The sequence below is a fragment of the Lathyrus oleraceus genome, chromosome 5, assembly GCF_024323335.1.
Source record: "Lathyrus oleraceus cultivar Zhongwan6 chromosome 5, CAAS_Psat_ZW6_1.0, whole genome shotgun sequence".
In the NCBI taxonomy this organism is placed as follows: Eukaryota; Viridiplantae; Streptophyta; class Magnoliopsida; order Fabales; family Fabaceae; genus Lathyrus; species Lathyrus oleraceus.
The window spans coordinates 417,366,970-417,375,847 of NC_066583.1; the positions used below are offsets into that span (position 1 = coordinate 417,366,970).

At 35.4% G+C, this 8,878-nt stretch overlaps 1 protein-coding gene across 2 annotated transcripts; it reads left to right on the forward strand.

The window, feature by feature from the left end:
* The first annotated feature begins 202 nt into the window (after window positions 1-202).
* Window positions 203-8,330, forward strand: LOC127085175 (protein CLT1, chloroplastic). 2 transcript variants are annotated; one of them, XR_007788980.1, is made up of 10 exons: window positions 203-741; window positions 859-1,004; window positions 1,237-1,274; window positions 2,102-2,217; window positions 5,588-5,687; window positions 5,773-5,808; window positions 6,181-6,235; window positions 6,324-6,447; window positions 7,206-7,331; window positions 7,677-7,782. XR_007788980.1 is itself a non-coding variant. In XM_051025736.1 (10 exons), exons 1-10 carry the CDS (start codon window positions 311-313, stop codon window positions 7,844-7,846), a joined length of 1,338 nt encoding a protein of 445 aa, XP_050881693.1. In that variant the 5' UTR covers window positions 203-310; the 3' UTR covers window positions 7,847-8,330. The 2 variants fall into 2 exon arrangements, 1 of the variants encoding a protein (XP_050881693.1); XM_051025736.1 differs by having other exon boundaries at window positions 6,181-6,231; window positions 7,677-8,330.
* The last annotated feature ends 548 nt before the right edge of the window (window positions 8,331-8,878 follow it).

Sequence of the window (8,878 nt, forward strand, 5' to 3'; positions counted from 1 at the left end):
ATAAAATCATTTTTCATTAATTATATTGAAAACGACTTATAATAAAAAAATAACATTAATAATTTATTGTTATTATAAAATAATTTATATTATTATGATATAAAATATTTTTTTAAAATAACTTATAATAAAAAAAAAAGGAGGTATTATCTAACACTATTAATATTTATTTTGTTTTGAAACTTCTAACTTTTTTCTATTTAAGTGTATTCGCTTTCACCATGCGAGACGCAGTCACTCAATCTATCTCCCATTTTTCAACATATATTCCTACCAATTTTAAATTCCCGCACTAACACTCCTGCTCCCTATGGCCTCACTCTGCTGGCGGTTACCTACTGCCGGCACCGGCACCGGCACCGCCACCGCCACACTCTTTGGTCAGGTCCGCTTGCTCCAACCGACGAACTCCGCGTCGATTTTCAGAATCCACTATGGCTATTCACGTGAATATCCAGGAATCATTCTACAGCTACGACGTCGCCCGTGGACTCCGGTAGTGGAAGCTATTGGAAACAGCGGCGCACGAGAGAGATCGGATTTCAGTGAGGAGGATGAGAAGGAGATGCCACACTCGCTGGCAGAGGATAGGAGTCGGAAAGATGTGAATCAGGCTGTTAAGGTGGTGGTTGCTGCAGCGGCGGTGGTGGCGATGGGCGTCGGAAATAGGGTTCTGTATAAGCTGGCGTTGGTTCCTCTGAAGCAATACCCTTTCTTCTTGGCTCAGTTTTCAACTTTTGTGTAATGTGTTGCTTTTCACCGCTTTTGCTTTTACTTATTTATTTTATTTCGATTTTTGAATGCACATAGGGGAGTTACTTTACATAACTAATATATTGTTTCTTTTTTCTTTTTCAGATATGTAATTGTATACTTTTCTATTTTGTATATCCGGTACCGTGCTGGCATCGTCACTGATGAGATGCTATCAATGCCAAAAACTCCGTTTCTGATTGTTGGTCTTTTGGAAGCTCTGGGTGCTGCCACAGGAATGGCGGCAGGAGGTGATGCTTGTCTCTTCATTTTATCCATATTTTATGGTGTTCGCCTTCAACTTATAATTTTTGAAACATCTTAGACATTCACCTCTCTCATATCTCATAGATATTGTAGTAGATAATTAACTAATACTATGATTGGATTGTACAACTTGTGTAAAAAAAGATTGTACAACTTTATAAATATGTGCATGTCTGAATTTCATTTAATTGTTTGTTTCTCTTTATTTCGTATCAGCAATGCTATCGGGTGCATCAATTCCAATCTTGTCTCAGGTAAAAAATCACCAGCATTCAATTGCTCTCTGCCAATTATTGTGATGTCCTTATTCTAAGCAATGTTTTGTCTCGGTTAGTAATGTTCAAATAGATAATTGAGTAGTTGTTCTTTCACATAGGTGTCATCGTTATTGTTCATAATTTAAAAAACATAGGTGTCGTTAGTTATATTAATCATACATCATAGTCAAACAAACATATAGAAACCATGCATCATCGCACACATGTGTGTATTTTACATGAGTTTGGGTTTGTACAACTCCTAACACCCTATGTCCAATAATTTTTCAAAAGATGGATTTTGAACATCCCTAGGAACTAGATATTTATAAAATGCTCCTTCCATCTACTGCCCTGATTATTTACAATCAGATGTCCAATCCCTAGATACTACACTGTCCTCTAATGTCGGGCTTGCGGTGGTAGTAATGACACTTTGGACAACGAAATATGCCTCGCTACAACTGGTGTATTCTCAGCACTGAAATGTACGAATTCCATTATTGATACCGTATACGGTCTGTTACTCCAATGTGTAAAGTCTATTGTTTCAGTCATCTAAAATTCCTAGATACCACTATTGTCGCTTCACTTCACATGCTCTTGCAACTTACAAGTTGTTGGCCATTATGTACCTTCCACCCAAAGAAACAAGACCAATGCCCTTGGATATATGTCTTGCCTGATAAGTGGTCAAGTTATCCTAGATGTAAAATATTTTTCTTGAAACCTGATGAAAAAACCCAACCATCATGATCTTTACCGTCAAAGTTAAAAGTTTGGTAAAATAAAGATAGATAAATTCACCTACAATTTTCTTGCAGACTTTTCTTGTGTGGCAAATTCTCCTGTCAACTATTCTTCTTGGGAGAAGATATAAAGTCAACCAACTACTTGGATGCTTTCTTGTGGCCATTGGTGTAATTATCACTGTAGCAAGGTCAGGCATGTTAGTTTCATGGATGTTAGACTATACTGGCTTGTGTTTTGAGTGTCAACATATACACTACACTAGTGAGTTTAAGAGGGTGTGGGTTAACACATTAAAAAACTACTTAATACTTTCGAATTTTGTTGGTAGATTTTGTGCTGAAGGGCTAAGTCAAAATTTTGCTGATATTCAATATCTTGGTGACTCCATGTGTTACTTCACTTGTATCATTTTTCAAATGAAGTCTGAAAACAGCTCTGTTTTAACTTGTACTAGTTACATTTCCCTTAGCTGCTGTTATTTTATTTTATTTTTAAATAAATAAACTTGTTTTAACTTCTTATTGCACATACATGTTGCTGTTTGTAATGTAGTTGTGGCTGGTATAGACTTTGTAACTGTCCCAAGTAGCATTGGAACCATTAGATTTCTAGGAACTCTTCCTTATTTCTTGTAAAATGTAATTATTTCTTAATACTACGTGTATAATCCTAAATGGCTGAATTCATTCCAAGGCCAAAGCGATTCAAATTAACTTCATCGGTATTTTACTATTTTTCTCTACTTAATTCTAGGTATTAGAAACTTATTTAATGGACCTAAGTAAACCCTTCTTCTAAACAAAAATTATATCTGATATCCTTGCTATCTTTTTCTTTTTGAAGACCAAAGATAACATAAAAAAGAGGGAGTAACCGGGACTCCAACTGCTGTCACTGCTATCTGGTTGTCTGCCCATCACCGAGTCTGGATTGTCTGCACTAGGTTCAAAGTTGTTTATTATCATCCCCTCAGTCACATTGGTCTTCCTGTCATGTATTTTCACTCACCCTTATCCACCCTCCCGGCTGAACTTTGCTTGCTGCTAGTGCCAATCAACTTTTTGACTCATAACATTTAATTCGGGGTCAGAAACTCAAACACGTCTTATCTAATCTCCTTGTGGGAGAAATAGAATTGATAGGGGTCGGGACTTCCCACTTGGAAGGTGTATAGTTGGAGAAATAGAAAGGAAAATAGAATTAGACCCTTTGTGAAATGTAACCTGACAACTGTTAACTGATTGCAGGTGTTATTTAGTTAGGAAAAGAGTTAAGGATAATGAAAAGAGGGGAGAGGGCATTGGGAGGCACTTGATTCGAAAAGTTGGAACAAGAGTTTAGGTAATATGACCCATTAAGAAAAAGGCCCAAAAGGATAGGGGGAGTGCTGAGTTGGCAAGTTAGTAAGAGATAATGCGAGAAGATACACATTAGAGGAGTATATGAGGTGTGTGAGAGGGAAAGATGGGATTATTCAGTATCATTTGTCCTAGAACCTTAGGGTTGGGCAAAGGGAGGATTCTTTCTTGTTTTCGGGAGTATGCTATGGGATCATAGGGGATTCATTCTCAGTAATAGACTAATAGTTTCTTTTAAACATTAATAACACTTTTCTATTCTCTCTTAAATTGGGTTCCTAACATCACGTCTCTCAAATGCATGACCATTCTTGATTCTTTCACTCAATTTCAATAAAAAGATACATATTCTTCTTTTCCATCATTTCTAGGCTAGTTCCTCCGAAACTAGTAGTAGAACTCTATTCTGAAGTATTGGGCAATTGAATCATCACAAGATCAAAGCCGTCTCAAGTTTTTGGAGGTCTGAGTAGGTTACCCATAGTTTAACCACGATAAAACAAATAGAGACCTTATTTAATCATGATCTAACCTTACATATATTTTATGAGGCCCTATTTATCTAAGGTTTAAACCTGACAAATTTGAGGCCCTATACGGTAGCCCGCCTTGCACACCCTCAAAGACGGCCATGATTACATGTTTTTGACAAGAATGGAGGCTCAATAGGTTTCACCGAAGAAAACAACCACGTTCTAAAATCCAAACCAAGAAGGAAAGAGAGAATTGGAAAAGGTAAGGTATAAGGGTGGCAAAGGTAATGTTGGGAACTCAGAATTGTGTTCAAAAGAAGAACTATTTTACTTAATGATTAAGAAAGAATAAAAGATAGAGAGAGAATTGGAGAGAAATCTGTCCTCCAAGGTTTCCCGTTCAGATCACAATAGAGTCACTACTCGATTCTCAAATGTTTACAATATTTCAATAATGATTTCTACGACCACTTAGGTGTTTGAGAAGAGAAGTTCATGATCTCAAGCTTCAGTGAATGGCAGAATCAGCTTTAACTCCAACCAGCAGTGCGGAGAACAAATCAAGAAGTCGACTGAAGCAGAGATGCATGAGAGGTGAGGGAAGGGAAACGCTTTAGAAGTACTGAAAAGTATGGCTCTAGCCATGTTTGCAACAGAAAGCAGTTCAGTGTAATGGCGGGAAAGAAAAGCAACAATTAGATGGAGAGAATTCCAAGGTTCAATAGTCCTTACACCGCGTTGGGATTGACCACCCGGAGGTCTCTGAAGGTTTGTAGGAAGATTTGGGGCCACTAAGAAGTGATAATGGTGATTTGTAGAGGCACACAATTTTATTTCCATTGAATTGGTGAAAAAGACAAAGATGTTCGTCACAAATATTTTCCTTATTTTGTGTAGGTTTGAGACAGTCATGAAAAGGTGAAGTGGAGTGTGTAAAGCTGTAGATTGGGGACATGCAAATTCAGAAGAATTTGTTCTTCAGTTTGGGTGGTGAGATCTTGACTTGTTGTTGGAATGGTTAGCATGCTTTGGAGAATTAAGGGCATAACTTGACATTGAATGTTCATTGTGGGGTGCAACAAGGTTGAAGAACAGCCAGTTGCAGAATTTGGCATTATATAATTTGTAAATTCCAATGTTCAAACAGAGAATGTACTCACTATGTCAAACCAAGGTCCAATGATATTGTATATATGTGACAAGTGTATAGAAACTGTTAAAAGTCCCACATCGGATAATATATGGCTTGAACATGTGTTTATAAGTGGAGGAAGTTCTCACTCTACCAACCGGTTTTATAGGGTTGAGTTAGGCCTAACCACATTTCTTAATATGGTATCAGAGCCTGGTTTAAGATCTGATTGGCCACCTACTATGGTTTCCGCTATCGGGCTACCTACAATTTATTTCCATGCTCCAGTTGTCTAGTCCTGAGCGTGAGGGCAATCCCGACTCTACCAACCGGTTTTGTAGGGTTGAGTTAGACCCATAGTCGAATGCAGTTATTTCTTGATACATTTATACTCCTTCATTCCATTTCAAGATAATTTTAAAGATAATTTTTTTCTTTCTAAGTTAAACCTCAAATTAATATTGTGCACGTACTCCCAGCTCATTATGCTCCACTATACATTTATGATAATTCTTTACCTAATTCTCAAGTATAACTTGGTGTTTATTGTGTTTTAAGTATCTCTAATTATGTACCTATGTTTACTCAATGTAGTGGATCTGGTGCCGGCAAATCATTGCAGGAAGCTGGTATATTTTGGAGCCTTTTAATGATGACTTCATTTTTATTCCAAGCAGCTGATACTGTGCTCAAGGTGGTTGCTATTTTGATGATATTTTATTTTTCTAGGTTTTGAATTACTTCTCAATGATAACTGACGGCCTTTCAATCCAATGTAGGAGGTAATCTTTATGGATTCAGCTCGGAAACTCAAGGTATGTAATGAATTTTTTTTGATCCATATATATGTAAATTATGACTTCATAGGAGATATATCATAGGTTTGATATTACTGAAGTAATCTTACTACTGGTGCACTTGGTAACACATCTGCCTCTTAACGTTGCTATTGATAATGATGTTGCTAAATTATTAAGTATTACCTGCACAAAACTGAGAGCATGTAGTTAATTTTTAAGAGCTTCAAACAAGTAATACCTTATAGACTCATTTATTCTGTAAGTATAAAATGCTTTTGTAATAGATGTTGCTAAATTATTTCCATTTAAACTTGCAAAATAATATAGCTTTTACTTTCTTATAATGTATGTATATTAATCATCAATATCCAATATCATCTCAAACAGGGAGGTTCTTTGGACTTGTTTGTTGTCAATTCATTCGGATCTGCTTTCCAAGTAGGTACTCTGCCATCTGTCATAAAATTTGCATATTTTGAATTACATTATAAATACTGATGGATACCTAAATGGATATATGTTTAGTGTAGGCACTGTTTATATGCCTCCTCCTCCCCTTCTTATCAAAACTATGGGGCATCCCTTTCAGTCAACTGCCTAACTACCTTAAAGATGGTGCAGCCTGCTTTCTGAATCTTGGGACGCTGTCTAGTGGTATGCTATACTATCTTTTACATATGATTATTTCTTATGGGAAGGTGATAACCCAAATCTTCTTAGGTTAACAAGTTAGTTGTTTAGCTTCGTATTGAGTTCATCAAGGACTATTTGTGACCTAGATCTACATAGTATCCACAAATGTGCATGAGGTGGTTAACCAAACCTAAATGAATATGACCAAGACCTAGATCTACCATCAATTTGTTTATTTATACCAATAAATGAATACGTTAAGGTCCCTTAATTAGGAACAAAACCATAATGAAATATAATATTTCCCATGTACAAGTTAGTACAACCAAGTACTCACATAATATCTTAATAACATAATCTTAAATATCTCAACTGGGTCATTTAACATTTTCATCTTTTACAAAATACAAATTTGAAACTTGCTTCCATTCAATTTTCTCCCAACTCTATTGTTTATTAAAAATGGACTTATCTGCTTCGTAAATCTTGTTAGTTTGTGGTGGAAATACTCTAAACCTTTTTAGTCATGCTATAGCTAATATAGATATCCACCTCTACGTAGCTATCCAACTTATTTCTTTCAACTTTGGCACATTGCTATAACTAGAATTCATAACATTAATAACTCTAGGAATTCATAACCATATCTCTTAGGTACTGATTAATATTTACAACAGTTTCAAATCCTAATATATCTAACTATGTCCGATAGTTCTTAATTCCTATAACTTGTAATAAAAAATTTCAGAGTTTAACTTTACATTAATTCTTGTTTCCAGGATGTGATGGAGCTCCCCTACTTCCCTTGCTGTTCATTATTGTCAACATGGGCTTCAATATCTCGTTGCTTCATCTCCTCAAGATCTCTTCAGCTGTTGTGTCTTGTCTAGCCACCACGTTATCAGGTATGAGATTTGTTTATCTCAGGAATTAGCATTACAAACAAGCATAACTAAAAGGTAAACCTGCCAAATGATTTTATACGAGTTTAAAACAAATGGGCCTTGAATGAGTGGAGAAAATGAATAGGCGTAAAGGGTGTGGGTTGGACTGCCTATTGTTTGTTCTTCTTTCTTTATTTATTTATAGAATTTATGAAATGATATTAGTATATGAAATTTGAGAGGGAAATTGGCTGAAATATGGTATAATGTTTTTGGTTTTCTTCCATTTTAAAAAAAACGTAATCTCATTAAAAATTCATGTTAATTGGTTATAATAACATCAACTATACATTATCTATGTGGCAGTCCCAATATCAATCTATCTGTTCACGCTGCCACTGCCATACCTTGGTGTTGCCTCTTCACTTCCGACAGGCTTTCTTGCCGGAGCCATCATTCTCATCATCGGATTACTCATCTATACATGGACTCCTTCAAATGTTTCCTCCAATTCTTCCTTGACTGCTCCCACCTAGAGAAGCCAGATGGGAATTTGAACCTCAATAACTGCATCATTTCTCCAAGCAGAGTATAGATTGCAAACAACACTCGATAGATAACGGTACAACCAATGTTCATCAGGCCCACCCTTTCACAAGACAAGGGGGAGAAATGAAAATGATGTAATTTTTGTTTCAATAACATTTGATGAAAATGATGAAGAAAAGAAAACAGGAAAATAAATCTCCCTGAGCTTGCTCAAGTGATAAAGAAAGAGTATGGATAAGTCTAATTCAATTTTTGTGGAAAAACAAAATGAAATAGAGGGTAAAAGGTATTTCATAGAGGTTTTTGTTTTGTTATAGAAAATTTGAAAAGAATAAATTTTTATCATGCATTTAATCTCCTTTTGGTGTACTGCTCAAATACATCTTGAGACTATCTGCGATTTTTGTGTGACAGAAAGTACCTAATCAAGATGGCTATCTAATCAATACTTTCAATGATTTTGTAACATTATTTTGGAGTCTTGGATGTTGAAATTCAGTTCGTCACAAGATGTAATTTATAATGTTGGGACATTGTCTGAGAGCATCTGATATACAACGAAAGATAAAGAAGAAAATAAATAACACAAATAATTATTGTGAGGTAAAGATAAAGAACAAAATAAATAACACAAATAATTATTGTGAGGTAAAGATAAAGAATAAAATAAATAACACAAGTAATTATTAACTCAGTTTAGTGTACCGTTAATTAACTCAGTTTAGTGTACCGTTAAATTAGTAGGGACCGCTCATTTCACTCAAACACTCACCAAAGTGTTTGTAAGATAAGTTTGGTGAGTTTGTAAGATAAGTAGTACATGTGGTGTCACAATTAGAGATTGAATACCTGATCTTTCTAAAATAAGAAATACTCATAATCAAGAATAAAATATTATAACAAAAGTGCAAAGACGGATAAGTAGTACATGTGGTGTCACAATTAGAGATTGAATACTTGATCTTTCTAAAATAAGAAAGACATTCAAGAATAGAGAAATACTCATACTCAAGAATAAA

Coding starts and splice junctions, on each gene's coding strand:
- LOC127085175 (XM_051025736.1), top strand. CDS start 311: ATGGCCTCACTCTGCTGGCGGTTACCTACTGCCGGCACCGGCACCGGC. Junction 5,809..6,180: donor ATTCAGCTCGGAAACTCAAG/GTATGTAATGAA, acceptor CATCTCAAACAG/GGAGGTTCTTTGGACTTGTT. Junction 6,232..6,323: donor CATTCGGATCTGCTTTCCAA/GTAGGTACTCTG, acceptor TGTTTAGTGTAG/GCACTGTTTATATGCCTCCT.